Consider the following 24,019-nt stretch of genomic DNA (forward strand, 5'->3'; position numbering starts at 1 on the left):
TGGTGGCAGTGAGTGCATTACAGGAATGGGAAACAGGTCAAAAGCATGGAGGGTGGAATTGGAGTCCCATGAGAAAGAGAAGATCAGTTTGGCCAGACTAGCAAGGGGAATGGGAAGGAGACAATGTGTAATGAATCTGTCACATGAAGTTAAGGCCAGACTGTGAAGGGGTTTAAAAGTGAAACAGTAGTTTTTATATTTGATTTTACAGGCAGGTAGCTACTGGAATTTATTAAGCATAGAAATAACAAAATTTAAATTAAGGAAAATCAGTTTTGCAGGTGTGTATAGATGGATTGGAATGAGTATAATAAGAGAAAGCAACTGGAAGGTCATTGCAATAGTCCAAATGAGAAGTGATGGGGCCTGTATGATGAGTTCAATGGGAATGTGTTTGAAGAATTGCATATATGAGATCCTAAAGAAAATTTTCAATTGCTTTGAGATTCTTAAAAACCCAATTTTTGGTATATAAAAAACTCTGTTGTATCATGTTTTTGCATTATTTGAATCATAATGTAGTGAAATACAGTACATTGATTTCCTTGGATTTCTTCTTAATGTTATTTTTTTAAAAAGAGGACTGGCCCTGCATTCCAGTCTTGTCTTTGCCACTTAACACTTGCCATATGGCCTTCAGTAAGTCACTTAACTTCTGCAATACTTAATTGCCTCATAAAATAGGGATTATATTGTCATGAGGATCAAATGAAATGTATTTTAGGGTTCTGTAAAAAAAGGAATTATTATCATTAACTCTAATGATGCAAAATTCTGATCCACTTAAATTGGAATTAAAAAGAAATATTAATATAATTTCTAGAGTAGGAATATGATTGAGGAAATGCTGTATTCATTTATAGGCTTTTCTTGTTGAACTAAAGAGAAAAGATAGGCACCTCGAAGTCTCTCTTTTAAAACATTATTGAAGGAGCAGCTAGGTAGCACAGTGGGTAGAGTGTCAGACCTAGAATCAGGAGATCCTGGGTTCAGATGTGGCCTCCATACTTAGCTCTATGACGCTGGGAAGACTACTTAATCCCAATTGCCTACCCTTACTGCTCTTCTGCCTTAGAATGAAATCTTAGTATGGATTCTAAGATAGATGGCAAGGGTTAAAAACACCCAACATTATTTTTTTTATCATTTATTATAATAACAAATTTACACATAAGTTTTCCAAAGTTACGTGATTCATGTTGTCTCCCGCCCTTCTTCCTTCCCCCCTTTCCCAAAGTTGACAAGCAATTACTTTGGGTTATACATGTATTATTACTAAAACATATTTCCTATTATTTATTTTTGTATGAGAAATAATCTTATAAAACAAAAACCTCAGATTCATATACCCAAATAAACAAGTGACAAATGTTTTCATCTGCATTTTTGCTTCTAACAGTTCTTTCTCTGGAGGTGAATAGCTTTCTCTTTTCCTAAGTTCCTCAAAATTGTCCTGGATCGTTGTATTGCTGTTAATAGCAAAGTCTGTCACATTTCATCATCCCACAATATTTCAGTTACTGTGTATAATGTTCTCCTGGTTCAACTTATTTCATTCTGTATGAGTTCACACAGGTCTTTCCAGCTCTTTCTGAAATCATCCTGTTCATCATTCCTTGGAGCGCAGTAGTATTCCATCACCATCATATACCACAATTTGTTTAGCCATTTCCCAATTGAGGGACATCCCTTTAGTTTCCAATTCTTTGCCACCACAAAAAGCACAGCTGTAAATATTTTTGTACAAACAGATCCTTTCCCATTTTTTTTTACTTTTGGGGTTACAGACCTAGTAGTGGTATTTCTGGATCAAAAGTTATGCATTCTTTTAAAGCCCTTTATACATAATTCAAAATTGCCTTCCAGAATGGTTGGATCAGTTCACAACTCCACCAGCAATGCATTAGTGTCCCAATTTTGTCATTTTCCCTCCAACATTTATTATTTACTTTTACTGTCATATTGGCCAAACTGCTAGGTGTAAGGTGATACCTCAGAGTTGTTTAAATTTGCTTTTCTCTAATCAAAAGGGATTTAGAACATTTTTTCATATGATTATTGATAGCTTTATTGATAGATTATTGATAGATTATTGATAGATTATTGATAGATTATTGATTTCTTCATCTGAAAACTGCCTATTCATATCCTTTGACTATCAATTGTGGAATGACTTACTTTATTTGACTTAGTTCTTTATATATTTGAGAAATTAGACCTTTATCAGAGAAATTTGTTATAATTTTTTGCCAGTTTGTTGCTTCCCTTCTAATTTTGGTTGCATTGGTTTTGTTTATATAAAACCTTTTTAATTTAATATAATCAAAATTACTCATTTTGTATCTTATGGTGTTCTCTCTCTCTCTTATTTGGTCTTAAATCCTTCCCTTCTCCATAGATCTGACAAGTTAATTATTCTATGTTCACCTAATTTACTTATATAATATCACTCTTTATGTTTAAATCATATACCCATTTTGACCATATCGTGGGAGAGGGTGTGAGATATTGATCAAAACCTAATTTTTACCATACTGTTTTCCTATTTTCTCAGCTGTTTTTGTTAAATACTGACTTCTTATCCTTTTTTTTTTAACCCTTACTGTGTTTTGGTTCTAAGGTAGAAGAGTGGTATGGGCTAGGCAACGGGAGTCAAGTGATTTGCCCAGGGTTACACAGCTGGCCAGATTTGAATCTAGGACCTCCCGTATCTAGGCCTGGCTCTCAATCTACTGGGCTACCCAACAGCCCCTTGACTTCTTAACCTAAGAGCTAGGATGTTTATGTTTATCAATCACTAGACTGCTGATGTCATTTATCCCATGTCTATTCATTGGTCCACCCTTCTATTTCTTAGCCAGTTCTAGATTATTTTAATAATTGCTGTTTTATAGTGCAGTTTAAGATCTGGTACTGCTAGGCCACCATCCATCACATTTTTTTATTAGTTCCCCTAATATTCTTGACCTTTTGTCCTTCCAGATGAATTTTGTTATTATTTTTCTAGTTTTATAAAATAATTTTTGGTAAAGACCCAATATTATTGAAGAATAATCCTTAGGGTAATAATAACAGATTATAAATCTTAGCTAAGTAGGGTAATATTATTCTGATTTTTAAATGAAGAAACTAGGATCAATCAGGTAAAATTATTTCTATCCAATTAGGACTAGTAAGTGGCAAAGGTGAGAACTGAACACAGATATTCTGATTCCAAGACCATTTATTTTTCATATTGCATTTTACTCTCTTTATAGGACATAGACAATATCAAGCATAAGCAAAAGACAATGAAAGTCATTCCTAAAAGAAGTTCAAATAATTTTTGCTAAAGAAATCAAATGACTTTTATTTTATCTTTGTTGAATATCTAGGCCTTTTAGAAAATGTCTTAAAACATAGCAGAAGATTTTCATCAAATTCAAAAGGCCATCCACTTTTGCCTAAAGGAATTTCACTGAAAAACACAGAAAGGTTTAATTTCAGGGATTTGAAGAAACACTTGGCCATACCATTTTTAATTTCACCACTGAATTTACACAAATGAAATTTTTGTTATCAGATACAAGATACTAAGTAAATCCAAAATAGTGATGTTTTTCTTAGATGTGATCTATTGCTGTCTATCATTAAAGAGCAGAAGCTTCTTTTGACAGATATACATAGGACCTCTTTAAGGTTTTATTTACATATATTATGACACATAGTTTATTAATTTGTCTTTTCATTCATTCATCTGTCTTATGAAATAAATTGAGTTCTTCTACCATAGTTTCTATATACTGTAATATAATATTACACACACACACACACACACACACACACACACACACACACACACACACAAACACATTAAACCCTTACCCTTTGTTTTAGGATCAATACTAAGTATTATTTCCAAGGTATAAAAGTGATACGGGCTAGGCAATTAGGGTTAAGGTGGTAAAGCCCAGAATCATCTATCTAAGAAGTGTCTGAGGTCAGATTTCATCTCAGGAAAATAAATCTTCCTGTTTTCAGACATTGCATTCTGTCCCTTGTGCTACTTAACTCTCCCAGAATCCCTGCAGCTGATGTAGTGGGGGTATCCCTTTCTCAAGGATCAGAGTAAAGAAAATTTGCCTTAAAATGATAATCACAATTTATTAAAGCATTTTATTCATCCAAATTATGAATAACCTTTTCATAAGAAATCAATATAGAAGTGTCTACCTATATAAATCTGAACAGCATTGGGTTTTTGTTGTTTTTTTCCCTTTATTATTTACTCTAACTGAAATCTCTCCTTATATCAGTCAGAAAGTAGATAGTTTCAGGAGGATGAAATGAACTTATATTAAAGGTATTCATTAAGTTATTAGGAAGTTAAGTGGATTTTCATAATTATACTAAAAAGATCATAAGAAACTTATTCAAGTGTGTAAACCTCAAAATTCCTTAGACTTATAAATGTTGGAAATTTCACCATTGGGATATTTCATACTTGGAAAATTTCTTACTGATAGTCTATTGGAATGGGAACTCCATTGGCATGGGAGGTTCCTTCTCTTCCCTTCTTAAGATTACTTTAGGACAGAAACCCTTTGCTGAACAATGGAAAGGACTTTGATCTATGCTTAAGCATAGAACAGGAATTTCTTTGAGTCTTGATTGATTTTAGAATTGATACAATGGAGATACTTGGAATAAATCTCCACCCTATTCAGTCCTAATAGGATTGAGTAAGGGCTGCAGCCTAGATCAAAATTTAATTATTCCAATCTCTACCATACTCAAGTTAACAGGATTTAGAAAGGGCTATAGCAAAGGAGTATAGATTTAATCATTTGAAAATATGACCTTCAACAGACATGTGCAAAAGCCAGAAACCTCTGGGCGGTCCTGGGTTAAGCGAGAGCCTCCATTGACAGGGAAATTGATGAAGAGTGATTGGTAGATGTGAGGACTGAGGGGAGGCAACTTGGATGGTGTCCTTAAAGATAGGAGGGTCTGGAGAAGGGGGGGAGGATTGGGTTTTTGAGCGGTGTGGTTCCTGGGCTCTGAGGAAGCTTGCTCTGAAGGAAGCTGAAGGTGGGGGCCTCTGAGACTGTTTCTCCATTTTGGACACGTGAGTGAAAGGGACTGATCTCTTTTCTTTGCCCCAGCTATCTAAGGGCTTGGGCCTTTTGGCCCAGCCTAAACAGAAGGGGTATTTAAGCCCTATTCCCTTCTCTCCCCTTTCTCTCTCTCTATATATATCTCTAATTCCTTTCTTGCTCCTATTGTAATTAAACTCCAAAAAAGGCTGACGGCTGACTTGAGTTTTTCATTTAGGAATTACATAGCTGATTCCTTGGCGACCTTAAATTAATATATATCAGTCTTTTAAAGTGATTCCCTTGTAACAAGTGCTAAGTCCTGAGGATATCAGATTATAGAATACAGAATCCCAGAGTTTAAAAGTACCTTAAAGACTATTTGGCCCAAGCATAATTACCTTTACATGACACCAAGTGTCTTGAGATCTTACAAATTACATAATAAAAATATCATTGATTGGCTAAGAGACAGAAAGGAGGATCAGTGGAATAGACTTGGGGTAAGTGACCTCAGCAAGACAGTCTATGATAAACCCAAAGATCCCAGCTTTGGGGGCAAAAATCCACTATTGGATAAAAAACTGCTGGGGAAATTGGAAAGCAATATGGGAGAGATTGGGTTTGGATCAGCATCTCACACCCTACACAAAGATAAACTCAGAATGGGCGAATGACCTGAATATAAAGAAGGAATCTATAAGTAAATTATGTGAACACACAATAGTATACATGTCAAATCTTTGGGAAAGAAAAGATTTTAAGACTAAGCAAGAGTTAGAAAAAGTCACAAAATGTAAAATAAATAATCTTGATTACATCAAATTAAAAAGTTTTTGTCCAAACAAAACCAATGCACCCATAATTAGAAGGGAAACAACAAATTGGGAAAATTTTTCATAACAAAAACCTCTGACAAAGGTCTAATTACTCAAATATATAAAGAGCTAAATCAATTGTACAAAAAAATCAAGCCATTCTCCAACTGATAAATGGGCAAGGGATATGAATAGGCAATTTTCAGATAAAGAAATCAAAACTATTAATAAGAAAATGAAAATGTACTCTAAATCTCTTATAATCAGAGAGATGCAAATCAAAACAACTCTGAGGTATCACCTCACACCTAGTATGTTGGCTAACATGACAGCAACGGAAAGTAATGAGTGCTGGAGGGGATATGGTGAAGTTGGGACATTAATGCATTGCTGGTAGAGTTGTGAATTGATCCAACAATTGAGGGCAATATAGAACTATGCCCAGCGGTCACTAAACTACTGCTTGCCCTTTGATCTAGCCATAACACTGCTTGGTTTATACCCCAGAGATAATTAAAAAACAAAAAAGACTTGTACAAGAATATTCATAGCTGCACTGTTTGTTGTGGCAAAAAATTGGAAAATGAGGGGATGCCCTTCAATTGGGGAATGGCTGAACAAATTGTGGTATATGTTGTTGATGGGATACTATTGTGCTCAAAGGAATAATAAACTGGAGGAATTCCATGTGAACTGCAATGACCTCCAGGAACTGATGCAAAGTGAAAGGAGCAGAACCAGGAGACCATTGTACACAGAGACTGATATACTGTGGTACACTCAAATGTAATGTACTTCTCTGTTAATGGCAATGCAGTCATCCAGGACAGTTCTGAAGGACTTATGAGGATGAACGCTATCCACATTCAGAGGGAGATCTGTGGGAGTAGAAACACAGAAGAAAAACAACTACTTGATTACATGGGTCAAGGGGGATATGATTAGGGATGTAGATTCTAAATGATCATCCTGTTGCAAACATCAACAACATGGAAATAGGTTCTGATCAAGGACACATGTAAAACCCAGTGGAATTGGGCATCAGCTGTGATTCTTAAAATTGCTCAGACTATACCTTAGAAGATTTGTTTAAGGCTATTCCCTTATTTTGACAAATGAAGATACTTGATCAGGAATGTATTGGGAACTTTAAAATTACTCCACCCTGCTCAGACATTGCCTTAGGGGAAGATAGAGTTGTATAATTCCTTATGGAACAATGAAAAAGTCCCTAACTCATACTTATAGTTAAGCTAGAACCTTAAGCAATTATTTTATTTTTTTCATGTTCACTTAAAAAAGCCTGTAGTAAGTTCTCAACGTCCTTGTAAGACGGATTATACTGAAAAAATATGTCTCCCATCTTTTTTGTTACTAGAAAAGGATCTTGTTCATATGTGGGGATATTTCGTGTAAATTCATTTATTTCTTGGGGAGTAAACGGTATCCTATGTCTTAAAGTCACCACATCCCCATTCCGTCCTATTTCAGGTACTTCTCTTAGAGGAAACAGGCCTCTAGTTGAATTTTGTACCTGTGGGTCAGTTTTACAAGGGCAGGTTTCTCTAGGAGGACAAGATCTCCTTTGTGTTGGAATTTGGTTTTCTGTAGGAGAGGGAACATGAGAAACTGGGATTGCAGGGGAAGGGTTTGGGGGATTAAATTCAGTCAAGATTTACACTGCACGAGAGAAGCAGTCTGTTAACTGGGCTATAGGGAGGGTGTTTTCCATCTCTATTTCAGGGAAGGAAATCTCCTCATTCAAAGGTTCAGAAACAGGTCTGTTTCTGGTAGAGTGGGTGTTTGCCAATTCATCCTATAAGAAACTTTTTAGATCTTCTAATTTGGCTTGCATTTTATCCTCAATTTTTCCTATTTTATCCTCAATATTTTTTATTTTAGCATCTCTAAATATAGTATTGAGGAATACAAAAATGACAGTACCTATTAATATAAAAATTTGGAGGTATCCTTCATTCCTCAATGCCCCTAAATCTTCAGCTGCCATATAATTGTCAAATAATGTAGTACTCATTTATACATATATATTTTGTAATTTCACAAAACACGTGGGGAGCAGGGCAAAGGAACAAACTTTCCACAGGGTTTTTTTTTTCTAATCCAGGAAGTTGTTCCTTAAGGGAAAGGATATTTAGAAACAGCTCTTCCAGCCAGGACTTTAGGGTCCTGTTGCTGAGATTTAAAACAGCTGTTTTCTGTCTATCAGAGTCACACCGCTGGGAAGTATCCAAGGTCCGATTTGAACCCAGGACTTTCTGTCTCTAGGCCTGGCTCTCAATCTGCTGAGCTACCCAGCTGTCCCTTAAGATTAAAGGGAAGAAAAAGAAAAACTGCTGATTCCAATTTAACTTAAGGAGAAAAGAGAAGAGAGAAAAAGTTTTTTATACTCACGTGTTCTAGCAGCTGTGTCTTTAAGCCAAGTTTTTTGTTAAAAGGGACTAAGTGGTGAGACAGTAGAGTAAAAAGGCAAGGAATTTCAGAAGTTTATTGAGAGAATTCTTTAGACTCCCGTGTGGTCAGCCACATTGTGACAAGGAAATCACTTTAAAAGACTGATATATATTAATTTAAGTTCGCCAAGGAATTCAGCTATGTAATTCCTAAATGAAAACTCAAGTCAGCAGTCAACCTTTTATGGAGTTTAATTACAAACAGGAGGAAGAAAGGTATTAGATCTCTAGATCTAGAGAGAGGGAGAGAGAGAGAGAGAGAGAGAGAGAGAGAGAGAGAGAGAGAGAGACAGCGCGAGCGCGAGCTGGGCCAAAAGGCCCAAGCCCTTAGATAGCTGAGGCAAAGAAAAGAGATCAGTCCCTATCACTCACGTGACCAAAATGGAGAAACAGTCTCAGGGGCCTCCACCTCCAGCTTCCTTCCGAGCAAACTTCTCAAAGCACCACCTCTCAGCCAAACCTCTCCAACCAACCACCCCTCAGTCCTCAGACCCCTCTATCTTTAAGGAAACCATCCAAGTTCCCTCCCCTCAGTCCTCACATCTACCAATCACTGTCCATGTCTTCCCTGTGCCAATGGTGGCTCTAGCTTAACCCAGGACCGCCCAGAGGTCTGTGGCTTTGCACATGTCTGTTGAAGGTCATATTCTCAAATAATTAAATCTTGATCCTTTGCTGCAGCCCTTCCTAAATCCTGTTAGGACTGAGTGGGGTAGAAATTGTATTTTCCAAGACCTGGTTCTGTCATTCCAAGTATCTCCATTGTATCAATTCTAAAATCAATCATGACTCAAAGAACTTCCTGTTCTATGCTTAAGCATAGGTCAAAGCCCTTTCCATTGTTCAGCAAAAGGTTTCTGTCCTAAAGTAATCTTAAGAAGGGAGGAGGAGGAACCTCCCATGCCAATGGGGTTCACATTCCAATAGAGTTCCCACTATCAATAGGAAATTTTTCAAGTATGAAATTTCCCAATGGTGAAATTTCCAACATTTATAAGTCTAAGGAATTTTAAGGTTTACCAGGTCTATTTTTAGATCTAATACAAAAGGGTGCTAAGTACCTATAAAGGTTAAATTAATCACTAAAAGCTCAAGCAACTTACAAAAGGCAAGTTTAACAAAAGAGGTATAAAGTTTTAGTCTCCCCAGAGAAGGTGATAACAAAAGAAGATATGAACTAAGCATGGTCAGTCCTGGGGAAAACGTGTACTATGATTGGTAGATATAAAAATTTAGGGGAGGTGACACGAGAAAATTTTTTTTTAAAAGGAAGGAGCTCGAGGTGGAATTTTTTAGTTGGAGGATCTGAGTCTCTGAACTCAGTTCAGGAATTGAGGATTTCAGTGAAGGACTGGAGTTTTGCTTGGGACAAAATCTTGTGGTTATTGATTGAAGACTAACTAGTCTCTTTTAAGGCTCAGGCCTAGGCCAAATGGCCTAGGCCCTTCATACTAAATTTCTCTTATTCTCTCTCTCCCTTTCCTTAAATTCCTTCATTTGTATTAATTAAAATCTCCATAAAACCCAGCTGACTTGGGTAATTTCATATTTGGGAATTTTCCCATGTCAACCACTTATTTTCGATTTAAATCAAGTCACTAAGATTATCTTTACAGTTTTGGCAATTCACAGTCTTGAAACCCACATTTTCGCAGTTACACAGCTATGAAGGGATGGGGAAGGGGAAGGAAAGAATATGATTCTTGTAACCAAGAAATGATGTTCTAAATTGACTCATTAAATAAAATTTTCAAAAAATAAAAAAATCATTTATTCCTGTTGAAATTAAATATAATGTCAAGATTCGACCTGTAATTACTTGGCAAACCATGACTACCTTATAAGAGGAGCCATACTTGATTAAAATCTAAGTGCAAATGAAATTAGCTATGTTTTATTATTGATGTTCACTTTTATCATAATTTTGCTTTAGTACTATTTTAAGGATTTTTATTTTCATTGATGTGAGTACTTCTTCTACCAGTGCTAATTGGCATCCCTTATACATTCTTCATGAATTACCCAGTAAATGCGTCTCTCTGTAGCTAACCTGCTTAGGAGGTTTTTATCAAACATGGCTAAGATGGACCTCAGACCAAAAATAAAGCAATCACTCATACTGTTACTGTCTAAGCAGTTCTTTCTAGTTTGCTTTCATAGTCTACTAGATCTCATGCTTTGGTAGAGCCTTCAAAAATTCAGTTCCCTCTGTAATATTTAAAATTATGAGGCTGGTAATAGCTTAATAACTTCATTAAATCAAAAGTAGTAGTGCAGTAGTAGTAGTAGTAGTAGTAGTAGTAGTAGTAGTAGTAGTAGTAGTAGTAGTAGTAGTAGTAGTAGTAGTAGTAGTAGCTACTACTACTACTACTACTACTACTACTACTACTACTACTAGAAGTAGTAAAAAGACTGAAAAGTAGGAGAGAGATAGAGGGATACTTAGCTTTCTAATCTATTGACCAACATAATGGCCTGTAACTAAATTCTGACAGGGGTCCCCTCTGTTCCTCCAGAGCCACTCCAAAGACCTCAACTTCCTGTTGGGTCTCCCCTTAAAAGCTCTTTTCTCCAGCCACTAACTCTCACATATCAAACCTCAGGAACCCATCATAGTTTCTCAGTTTGCCTGGGCCACTCGGGGGGAAATACCTGTGGAATCTGTTTCCTTTTTCTTTGGTTCCTTGATTCTTTAACTTCCTCTCTCTGAGGGCTTGTCTATATCTGAATTTGCTCAGTGTTATTTGACCCCCAGGTCACTGATAAATGACTTTAAAAAAAGGCAACATTGGAGAGAGAGAAATTCGCTTCTGACACCTCCTCTTAAAAAACACTGCTCTCCTCCAACATAAATGTTAACTGCATTATAATACAAGGAATTTTGGGGAACACCTGAACTCAAGAAATTGTTAACAAGAAAGCAACTTGTTACATCAGTTATAGGCAAATAATTTCAATATCTTCCTTAGCAATAGCTAGTAGGATGCTTAATGAACTGAACTTTACTGTGCCTAATTCATGTAAAGAACCAGGCCTAGAGATGGGAGGTCCTGGATTCAAAACTGACCTCAGACACTTCCTAGTTGTGTGACCCTGGGCAAGCCACTTAACCCCCATTGCCTACTCCTTATTGCTCTTCTGCCTTGGGACCAATAGAGTATTGATTCTAAGTATAAGATTCTAAGAAGGAAGGTAAAGTTTTTAAAAATAATAATAATAATAATACATTAAATTAAATTACTACTATTAAGTCCCATTTACCTTCCATAATGATTTCTTCTTTGCATTCTAGTTCTTTAAAACTTCTAGCATCAGTTATAAGATGAAAATATTTAAGTAGTACCTACTGTGTACCAAGTACTGCATTAAACACAAGTAGTTTTCAGTTGTTTTTATTGAAATCATTTCTCAGTATTCATTAATTTGTTTTAAAAATAACAATTTGTTAAATATTTATTACAAAGCACTGTGCTATGTTTTGATGGAGGTTAAAAGAAGAGATATTTTTATGGAGCTTTCACTCTAGTAGGAGGATGCCTATAAATAAAGATAACTGAAACATGATTAAGTTCATATCCAAAGTGCATACAAGGTGCTCTATATCGTCCATGCAAAGCAGAGCATAATTTTTAACTGAAGTGTGTCAGGGAGAAATTCATAGAAGAGGCAGATTTTGAGTTGAGCTTTATGGAATGGGTCAAAGTACTCCTGTATTAGAAAAACATTTATTCAGATGAGGAAATTTATTTTTCTTCTTTTGGTATATAGATATATTGTCAGATTTTTCCTTGCATGAAAGAAACTTGAAGAAGAAAAATTGTAAGCATTGTAAAAATTTAGGATAACTGAAAGTGATTCTAATTTTTTTTAGGATTCCCTTTGTACACTAATGGCTTGACATTATAGGGATTATATGGAGGGCAGTAGAGCATCAGTTAGTGGGTATGAGCAGATTGTACCACAATAACATATAAGGAACTTTGAAGGGGAGGAAAAGTTAAGAATGTCACCAAGAAAATGTGTGAGAAAGACATGACACAGTTGACCTCAGGGATAACTAACTGGACAGCCTGACAATCCACGTGCTTCATTTGTATCCTCATAAGGTCAAGAGAGAATAAAAAAGACTTATAATGTATTAAATAGGTTCTTTGTGATTAGAGAGATATCAACAACAGCACTATAGTTTGGGTAGACATGGATAGGTTCTGATCTGCCTTTTGTAGGTATACAGCCTTGACATCTTGAACCACTCTCCTCCTGGATGGGGTGTGTCATTCTGGGAGAATAACTCTGTTGCTAGGGACCATGGAGAATAAGGTGTGGGTGGTTTGAAATCTGCTTCTTTTGTGCCCCATCCCAGCCTCCCTGAAGTTTTAGCCTCCAGCAGTTAATTCACTTACCTGAACTACCTAACTCAAACTTCACTTTCAGAGATTAACTTTTAAAACCCCCATCAGGGCTTTCTGTCCCTCTTTTTTTCTGTCCAATGCTATTGCTTCTTTTTGAGTCAATCAGAAAATTGTTTATAGTTTATAATAGGAAACTGGAGTGTTAACATCTCATTGATTCATCCAACCTTCCTTATCTGTGACTTTATCCCGGACTACCTCACCTAAGAAGAAATCGAGGGGGTGGAGCAGGGAACCAAATCACCACTTCCCACTCACAGGGAAACACCCAAATTGATAAAATCATCACCATTCTGAGCATTTGAGCCATGCTATTAACATTGCAATGAAGGTGAGATCATGCAGTTACCTAGTCTATGATATTTCTTTACCATTTGCCTGACTAAAAAAATAAATTACAGCCTTTGTTCTTAAGGATGACGCTCACTTTATACTAACTTGATGATACCTGAAATAAGAACATTCACCTGTTGAGTGCATGGCTTGGGGAATAGAATTCTATATACTTGGTTTCAGTAAAATAGGGGTTCAATTAATTCTTTTATAATGATGAACTGTCATGTAATCTCTGACCCTTAGGCAGGTTTCAAAATACCTACTAAATTTTAAAATGGGTTGTGATTCGTATCAGATACTAGATATACTGAAGTAACTTTCTAGATAGAATTTAGCCTGCTATGTCTGTTTTTCTCTCGTAGTTTCTGATTGTTCTAAATTCACTGAATTTTGTGTTGAAGGCTAGACCTGAAAGCTAATATGACCAGAGGTGAAAAGAAATACAAACTAACTAAACTCAGACTAGCTCTGCATTTGTTTTAAGACAGATTGAGAAATGTTGGATACTTTCTTCTGATCTTTGCTGTTCCAAAGATATGCTCTTCCATATAGTTTTTCAGCCTTATTGATAGTCATTTCTTCAACTATTGATTGTTTGTTGCAAGTAACATATTCCTGCTTTCCATCTTTCAGACCTCAACAGTCACTCAACGAATAAGTCCTTGTTCCACCCTGACTAGCAGCACTGCCTCACCACCAGCCAATAGCCCTTGTTCTACCCTCCCACCAGTCAATACCAATGCAACAGCCAAGGATTGCAACTATGGAGCTGTCACAAGTCCAACTTCCACACTTGAAAGCAGAGATAGTGGTATCATTGGTGAGTCCTCCTTTGTACTAATTACTTTGCATTTTTTTCTCCTTTTAATGAAATTCTTTGACCTTTTGATTTGAAAAGGAGCTCAATATACTGCATTGAGATTTTTTGAAATATATGGATTGAGGGTGTCGTTTCCCATTGACTATCTTGTTACCACAGTAAGAGCTAAAGTGGGAAAAAGGGATATGTTTGTTATGAGCTTTTTCAGAGAAATATAGAGATGACCATCTCTCTCCTATTCTTCTCACTACTTTAAAACAATCACAAGGAATGATTTAATCAATCATTCTACCAATTCTATTCAGACAATTGACCAATTTTTCATTCCTACCAGCAGATGCTGTTTAGTGAGAAAACCAAATTATTGGTAGAAAGAAGATCTGCCAAACATGAAAAAGAGAAAAATAAGCTAACAGTGACTTAGCCAGCTATATTGTCTTGTGGTATCCTACAGTTCAGTGTTCTAAAGATCAACTCATTTCTTATATTTTAGAAGTCACTTCAGCCTGCCATCCTTTTCTTTTTGTTATTTGTTATTAGTAGCAGTAAATTCATTTAGACCAGTTTAAAAAACCCTCCTCCACTATTATGTGAAAATATTACTTAGCTTTTAGAAACTTTAAGCCCATACCACCTCACTATTTGGTTTTTGAGTAGGATAGAGGAGAAAGGAAATGGTACCCCCATCTCTTCTATATCTAAGGGAGAATTTAACTTTTTCCCAGGGTCCAGTGATTTACAAGAACATTCAAAATGAAAAACTTTAAATTCTTTAGTTGATATATAGAACTTGAAAAGTCTCCAAGAATCAAAATTTTTCAGTTTCAATTTTCTTATATGAAATTTCAGATGCCTTACATGAGATTAAAATTTCCTCCTGGGACTTGGAAACATTATACAGTTACCTTTAGCTCTATTATTATTAGCAGTTTGAAACTAAAAAACAACACAACACTGATGGAAGAAGGGGCTGATGAAGGTGGATGTAGTTTGTTATTTGCAATGGATACTCTTGAATATTTAATCATAACCAGCTCTAGACTGTAATAATCTTTTATGTTTTAGAGTAGAAATTCTTAATCTTTTTCTGTTAAATGGGCCCCTTTGGCAGTTTAGTGAAAGCAAATCAGAATAATGTTTTTAAGGGCATAAAATTATAAAGGAAACCAAATATATTGAAATCTATCTGTCACAGTATTTTTAAAAACAAGTTTACAGTAAAGAACTCTTGTTTTTAAGAGTCTTCACAATTATCATTTATATGTATTACTGTACATCAATACTTATAAAGAGGGCAGCTATGTGGATAGATTGTCTAGCCTGAAATAAGGAAGACATGAGTTCAGATCCATTCTCAGACACTGTGTGACCTTAGGCAAGCCAGTTAACTCTATTTACCTTATTTCTTCATCTATAAAATAAGCTGGAGAAGAAAATGGCAAACCTCTCCAGTATCTTTGCAAGGAAAACACACAAAGATATCACTGGATATCACTAAAACAATTGAACAGTAATACTTACAAAGCAACAGTTTTTTTAAAAGAATTGTCATGTAAAAGCTAGATAGCATATTAGTTATTAGGTATTTTGTCAGTTTTCAGACTTTTCTTTCTTTTTTTTAAACACTTACCTTCCATCTTAGAATCAATACTTTGTATTGGTTCTAAGACAAAAGAGCAGTAAAGTCTAGTCAGTGGAGGTTAAGTGACTTGCCCAGGGTCACACAGCTAAGAAGGGTCTGAGACCAGATTTAAAACTAAAACCTCCCATCTCTAGGCCTGGCTCTCAGTCCATTGAGCCACCCAGCTGCCCTCTTTATTTTTATTTTTAAAGGAGAAGATTTTAAAAGTAAACATTTCATCCAGTTGTATTCTGATTCAGTAAAGGAGATGTCAGGGAAATAGAACAGTCTCTTAAATCTTTGTATCTATTATTGGAAACTGACATAAGTGAGTCCTTTCACCACCTTGAATAACCTCAACATCTGCTGTCTTCTAGAAGTAAAGTCATTAGTACACAATATCATATAGCTAATATGGCAGAAGAGACTTGAAGACCAGCGTTGGCAATACACAATGTAAATTGCTTTGTCCCCATGTATTTATTCCCTTATTATATATCCTCCTATTTGTGAGCTCTTGCTCATTCCACTAGCTATTTGTATTTGAAGGGAAGTATTCCCCAAGTTATTGGAGAGAGATATAATAATGAGATGTAACAGCACAATTCATCTGCAACTTAGTATAATTAGATTTTTTTTATCTGTGCCATTTCAATAAATATCTTTTTTTGTTAAGTCATTTCAATAATCTCTGACTCCATGATCCCATTTGGGATTTTCTTGAGACAATGAAAGGGATAGAGAAAGTCGAGGACTTTGTAAGAAGGGAAAACAAGAAAAGCTATATGAAAAAGAAAAAGCCTACCCCAGGAAAGTGGGCATGATAAAGTAAATAGGCTGATCATAGAGTGTGTGAATAATCTGTAGGGAGAAGACATAACCTAGAGTTGAATTTTCTATACTTTTATGTATGGATTGTGTTTGTGGTTAGGACTATCTCAAAACAATAGCTCATTCTGTTCATTTTAGAGATAGTAAAAGATATTAGGGAACTTTTCAGCCTCAACTCTTAATAATTATTCCATATAATGAGAAAAATTACATGAACATTTTACTATCTGAGTTCCAAGCATAAAGAACTTCCATGATTATAATTGTACATATAAGTCTTTATAAAAGAATTTATAAACAAATATCCCTGGTCTGCTCATAAATAAACCTGCTGATCTGTGATTCAGTGTGGAATATGAGGGTGGAAGTAATATACCTTATTCTATTTTCTATTAAAAAAGCATAAAAACTACCTGTTGCTAGATGCTCTATAACACAAAACTCTGGAAAGAGTTAGCCATTATTGTTATTTAGCTTCATACCTAAACAAAGAACAAACTCAAATGCCAAACAGTAAAGGACAGTTAATGTTGACATTGAGGAGTTAGCATCCCTATTTTTATGACAATAGGCTTGTTTATATATGGGTTTACATCTTAATGTTGTCTTAATGTTATTTTGAGCTAAATCTACCCTTTGAAAAGAAAATTCTTATTTTAATCCACCTTTCAAATTGGCTTTTTACTTGTAGAGCACTGGGTATCTAAAACCAAAACAAGAGGTAGTCCCTCAGTTAGTCAATTAGTGTCTATTAACCACCTACTATGTGGGAGATTCTGTCTTAGGTTCTAAGAATTCAAAGACAAAATAACAAACAGTCCTTTATCCACAGTCAATCAAGTATTGATTATATGCCTCAAATCTAATGGTCCTGTGCTACATGCTAAGGATACAGGTACAAAGAATAAAACCATCCTACTTGCAGTGAGCTTACATTCTAGTGGAGGAAAAAACAAGCACATGAAAATTCTATTGTCAAGATTCAATGTCTGAGAAAAAAAGATTTAGAATAATTTGGAAAGGAAGAATGCCATAATAAATAGTGAATCTAAAGATTTCCCAAAGGATATGACATGTTAACTGATCTTTGAATGAAAAGAGACTGGGGATGAGGAGGAAGTGTTTTCCAGACATGGAGAACAGTACAGAGCATGCAACACAATACAGATTTCAGGAAACATCCAGGAGGTCAGTGTGACTAAAACAGAGGGTTTTGTGCAATGCCAAGTCATTCTTGAAAAGTAGTTTGGGAAGGGGCAGCTATGTTGGTCAGTGGATAAAGCACCAGAACTAGAGAAAGAAGATTCTGGACTCATATCTGGTTTCCAACACTTATTAACTATATGACCCCGGGCAAGTCACTTAACCCCCATTGCCTATCCCTTACTGCTCTTCTGCCTTAGAACCAATACTCAATATTGATTTTTAAAACAAAAGGTAAAAGTTGTTGGGTTTTGTTGTTGTTGTTGTTGTTGTTGTTTTTAAGTAGATTGGAGCCAGATTGTGAAGGGCTTTAAGTTCCAAGATGAGGAAGGTATATCTTATCTTAGAGGAATTAGGGAGCTACTGAAAGTCATTGAGCAAGGGAATGACATAGTCATACTTGTTCTTTAGGAAATTTATTTTGGCAGTTGTGTAGGGAATACATTAGAGTAGAGTGTTCATTTAGTAGAGGCCAAAAGTTCATTTAGACATCTGTTGCAGTGAGGGTCCAAATTAGGTTGATGGTGAAACAAGTGGGGGAAAAAAATCATTAATAGATGCTGTGTAGGTAGAATTGGCAAGACTTATTAACTAATTAGATGTAGCGGGTGAGGAAGAAGTAAGAGTTAACACTGCTAAACTTGTGCAACTCTGTGACTAGAAGAATAGTAGTGACCTCATAACAGGAAAATTTGCAGGGAGATGGAGCTTAGAGTGAAAAAATAAGTTTGGTTTGTACATGTTGCATTTGATCTGCCTACAGGTAATATGTGGATCTCAGGAGAGAAGTTAGGACAAGGTATATACATCAATAAATGATTGTTGAACATATGGGAGCTGATGAAATCCCTGAGTGAGAAAGGTTAGACAGAAAAGAGAAGAAGGTTCAAAACAGAACCTTAAGGGTTCCCTTAGTTAAGAGGACAGGATATGACCCAGGAAGAGACTGAGAGGAAATAAACAAGATAGAGAAGAATTGGGAGAGAATGGTGAAAGTCAAGGCAAGATAATAAGCATTTACCAAATTCATATTGGCAAATGCAACAGTGCCAAACTCAGTAGAGAGATCAAGAAAAGCAATGTCTGAAAACAGTTCATCAGCTTCAGCAATTAAGAAAGCATTAGTAATGATGGAGAGAAGAGTTTTGGTTGATTGGTGAGTTTGCGTCCAAAGAGAAGTAGAGGTAAGGAATGTTGGCTGTTTTTTCTTGGAGTTTGAAAAAGAAGTAGTATAAAACAGTAACTTGAAGGGATGGTGAATTAAGTGAAAGATTTTTAAAGACTCAGGGTGGGAATGGTGAGGTGAGACCTTGCCATATTTGTAAGCAATAAGTAAACCAGTAGATAGAAGCTGAAGTTGCTATGATGGTGGAGAAAGTGGAATAAGGCAGGGTGAGGGGGAGACCTGATTATTGGGTCAAACTCCTAGCAGAGATAGAAGGAAAAGGAAGGAATAAGCATTTCTTAAGTGCCTACAATATGTTTAACCACCTCTGGTATCTACCTGTCACACAGCTCACCTGTGGTTCCAAGAAGCTATAGCATGTGCAGAGGTCATACACCTGGATAAAATTGTCTTGGCAGATGGGCTCAACCAGGCTGAGGGTAACTGACAGGCATCAAACCCACTGGTGAGTTAGGAAAAGGTTTACTCCATATGTGTAAAGACTTGCAGAAGAAAACAATTTGTTCCAACAGCTATTAAGACAGCTGAAGCAGGCATTGTGGAATACCAGTCACCCTGACTTTTGTCTTGACACTGGACTTCAATGATGCTGGAAGATTAAAGCTAATGACTGTGCAACTCTGTGTCATTTAATCCAATTCACTCACAAGTCAAAACATTACCCCCATGATGTCATTTGTCTTCTTAAAAAATTAAGGTCAATTATGTGCCAGGCACTGTGCTAAACATTTTATAAATATCTTATTTGATCCCCACAATAAAATTTTTTAGTTGAAGAAACTAAGGCAGAGATTTAAGTGACTTTCCCGGGATCTCTCAGCTAGTAAGTGTCTGAGAATAGATTTGAACTCAAGTCTTTCTGATTCCAAGCCCAGTGTTCTCCCCTCTACCTGTCTTCCATAAATGAGAGTTAATGGGAGAAAAACATAAGAAAAGGGTTTGGCCTCAACAAAGTGAGGAACCACCTCTAAAAAAAGAAAAGAAAGGGCTGGCATAGGAGTTTGTGGCATAAACTAGGAGAAAGTATTAGAAAGATGATCTCTATTTTCTAGTTAAAATAGAAACGGAGAAGTAGTGGAGTAGCCTTGAGAAAAGCTATTGTGGGAAGTGCAATCAGTAGTCAATAATGGAAGAATAAAGAATTGCTATCAATAGTGAGGGCTCAGTTGAAAGTAAAAAATACATTTGTTGTAGACTATGGTTTAGTGACTTCCTCTACCATCATTCAGCAGCACTCAAGAGTAGAGAAGTTAGGTAGAGGAAACTGAGAATTGGGGTTTAGCACATATAAGTGCTAAAGATCCTTACCGATCTCAAACCAAATGCTCCTTGGGCACCGAAATCCAAAACGATCAACAGCATAGACCCCGGGAGTACTCCTCCTGGACCTGGACCTGGATGAAAAGGTACGGCTCCCCCCAAAAGCCAGAACCCGATACCACTCGGACCTAAGGGGTAGGCAGAAGGAAGGTCCTAGGACCCATCCCCCCCAACCCAGAGCGCCGAGTCCGAGTCCGAGGCAGCAGAGGCAACCTCAGAGCCCCACGGCCTGCTATTCTGAAGGCCGCTTCCTGAAAACAACCTGACCCAGTCGAGGGGGCACTCAGACAGCAGGGAAACAGAGAGAGATGGGGGAGCTCTCAACCTCCTAGGAGGAGCCCTCGGAGCTCCGGGAAGCTGCAGACCCTCCCCTCAGAGAGCAGGGTCATCTGGAACAACAGCAACCCTCAGGGCTGGCAAAAGGGCCTCGGGAGCCGGCTATTCTGAAGGCCACATCCTGAAAACAACCTGATCCAGTCGAGGGTGCACCCAGACAGCAGGGAAACAGAGGGGAGGGGGAGCTTGTAACCCCCTGGCTGGATCCTTCCATTGGAGTCTCACGGCATACTAAATTCAACCCAGGGAAAGCTAATCTCATTAGGAGCCCTCAGAGCTCCAGGAAGCCACAGCCCCTCCCCTGGCAGAGTGCTGCAGCTGACCTGCTAAGGCACAGGAACAAGGGCCAAGCTAGGCTCAGAGCATGGAAGTAAGGCAACGGAGAAGCATCAGGAGGGTGCTGAGGAGAGGAGGGCAGTAACAGGGACACACCAGCAATTCCTGGCTCCCCGGGAAGACAGAATAACAACTGCATAGAACGGACAATCTGCCTAGGGCTAAAACCTCTGAACTCCAGACAGAGATAAGAAAAGCTAATCCTCCCCACTCAGATAGAGATGGCAAACTACACAGAAGCACAAAAGCCCCAAAATTCCAACAGAAACAAGAAGAAGGGGGCGACTTTGCACACATTTTATGGAGCAAAAATACAAAACACAGAGGAGATAGAAGAGGAAACACAAGCAAATGCTCAGAAACCTTCCAAAGGAAATGGAAACCCTCCACAAACCCATGAAGAATTTGAATCTGAAATGATCAAAAAGATGGAAGCCTTCTGGGAGGAAAAGTGGGAAATAATGCAAAAGAAATTCACGCATCTACAAAACCAGTTTGACCAAACTGTAAAAGAAAACCAGGCTTTAAAGCAAGAACTAATAAAGCAAAGCCAAAAGACCAAGAAATTAGAAGAGAACATAAAATATCTCACTGACTAAGTGACAGATTTGGAAAATAGAGGGAGAAGAGATAATTTAGGAATAATTGGACTTCCAGAAAATCCAGAAATAAACACCACACTTGACATCGTAATACAAGAGATAATCAAAGAAAATTGCCCAGAGATTCTAGAACAAGGGGGCAATACAGCCACTGACAGAGTTCACAGAACACCCTCTACACTAAACCCCCAAAAGACAACTCCCAGGAATGTAATTGCCAAATTCCAAAACTCTCAAAAAAAAGAAAAAATCCTACAAGAAGCCAGAAAAAGACAATTTAGATATAAAGGAATGCGAATCAGGGTCACACAAGACCTTGCAAGTTCTACTCTAAATGATCGTAACGCATGGAACATGATCTTCAGAAAGGCAAGAGAACTGGGTCTTCAACCAAGAATCAGCTATCCAGCAAAACTGACTATATACTGACTATATATATAAAATACCTAGAAATCTATCTCCTGAGACAAACACAGGAACTATATGAACACATCTACAAAACACTCTCCACACATCTAAAACTAGACTTGAACAATTGGAAAAACATTAACTACTCATGGGTAGGAATGAGCAAATAAAATAAAAATGACCATCCTACCCAAACTTATTTATCTATTTAGTGCCATACCCATTGAACTCCCAAAATATTTCTTTACTGATTTAGAAAAAACCGTAACAAAATTCATTTGGAATAACAAAAGATCAAGGATATCCAGGGAAATAATGAAAAAAAACACGTATGATGGGGGCCTTGCAGTCCCAGACCTTAAACTATATTACAAAGCAGCAGTCATCAAAACAATTTGGTACTGGCTAAGAGACAGAAAGGAAGATCAGTGGAATAGACTGGGGGAAAGCGACCTCAGCAAGACAGTATACGATAAACCCAAAGATCCCAGTTTCTGGGACAAAAATCCACTATTCGATAAAAACTGCTGGGAAAATTGGAAAACAGTATGGGAGAGATTAGGAATAGATCAACACCTCACACCCTACACCAAGATAAATTCAAAATGGGTGAATGACTTAAACATAAAGAAGGAAACCATAAGTAAATTGGGTAAACACAGAATAGTATACATGTCAGACCTTTGGGAGGGGAAAGTCTTTAAAAGCAAGTAAAACATAGAAAGAATCACAAAATGTAAAATAAATAATTTTGACTACATCAAATTAAAAAGCCTTTGTACAAACAAAACCAATGTAACTAAAATCAGAAGGGAAATGACAAATTGGGAAAAAATCTTCATAGAAACCTCTGACTAAGGTTTAATTACTCAAATTTATAAAGAGCTAAATCAATTGTACAAAAAATCAAGCCATTCTCCAATTGATAAATGGGCAAGGGACATGGATAGGCAGTTCTCAGATAAAGAAATCAAAACTATTAATAAGCACATGAAAAAGTATTCTAAATCTCTTATAATCAGAGATGCAAATCAAAACAACTCTGAGGTATCATCTCACACCAAGGAGACTGGCTAGCTTGATAGCAAAGAAAAGTAATGAATGCTGGAGGGGATGTGGCAAAGTAGGGACATTAATTCATTGCTGGTGGAGTTGTGAACTGATCCAACCATTCTGGAGGGCAATTTGGAACTATGCCCAAAGGGCAACAAAAGAATGTCTACCCTTTGATCCAGCCATAGCACTGCTGGGTCTGTGCCCCAAAGAGATAATGGACAAAAAGACTTGTACAAAAATATTCATAGCTGCGCTCTTGGTGGTGGCCAAAAACTGGAAAACGAGGGGATGCCCATCAATTGGGGAATGGCTGAGCAAATTGTGGTATGTGTTGGTGATGGAATACTATTGTGCTAAAAGGAATAATAATGTGGAGGAATTCCATGGAGAATGGAACAACCTCCAGGAAGTGATGCAGAGCGAGAGGAGCAGAACCAGGAGAACATTGTACACAGAGACTAATACACTGTGATATAATCGAACGTAATGGACTTCTCCATTAGTAGTGGTGTAATATCCCTGAACAATCTGCAGGGATCTAGGAGAAAAAATACTATGCATAAACAAAGGATAAACTATGGGAATAGAAACACCGAGGAAAAGCAACTACCTGACTACAGGGGTTGAGGGGACATGACAGAGGAAAGACTCTAAACGAAACTCTAATGCAAATATTAACAACATGGAAATGGGTTCGAATCAAGAACACATGTGACACCCAGTGGAATCACGCGTCGGCTATGGGGGGGTGGGGGAAGGAAAAGAAAATGATCTTTGTCTTTAATGAATAATGCTTGGTAATGATCAAATAAAATATTATTTTAAAAAATCAAATAACTATCTATTACAAATGCTTTCTGTTTATTAAAACTGTTGAATTTCTGTTCATTCCAATAACTTACATGATTCCTGAAAGTATATTGAATATATTCTCAGTCAAGTGATTTTATTTTCTTACTGCATCAATTGCTTACTTACTTCCAGACTGGAAAAACATATTATCTGAGATAAACCAGGAATGCTTATTATGGGGAGCATAGTCAAGTCAGTTCCAACTGTCTTATCCTTTCTCCAGGTCCATTTTTCATGTTCTGTAGCTGCTATTTTTCTTAGAAGCATTCCTCTTCATCCACAAGTATCTCTGCTTGTGACTTATTAGCGTTTGGTTTCATACTGGGTTTTTAAGAA

At 36.9% G+C, this 24,019-nt stretch overlaps 1 protein-coding gene across 14 annotated transcripts in view; it reads left to right on the top strand.

Moving 5' to 3' along the window:
* Nucleotides 1–24,019, top strand: part of TANC2 (tetratricopeptide repeat, ankyrin repeat and coiled-coil containing 2) — a 686,196-nt gene that overhangs the window by 426,771 nt on the left and 235,406 nt on the right. For all 14 annotated transcript variants that reach the window (XM_007482545.3, XM_007482543.3, XM_007482542.3 and 11 more), the window contains one exon: nt 13,746–13,932. In XM_007482545.3, the coding sequence (XP_007482607.1) occupies nt 13,746–13,932 (187 nt within the window). The remainder of the gene's footprint in view (nt 1–13,745; nt 13,933–24,019) is intronic.

This window comes from Monodelphis domestica, chromosome 2 (genome assembly GCF_027887165.1).
Source record: "Monodelphis domestica isolate mMonDom1 chromosome 2, mMonDom1.pri, whole genome shotgun sequence".
NCBI lineage: Eukaryota > Metazoa > Chordata > Mammalia > Didelphimorphia > Didelphidae > Monodelphis > Monodelphis domestica.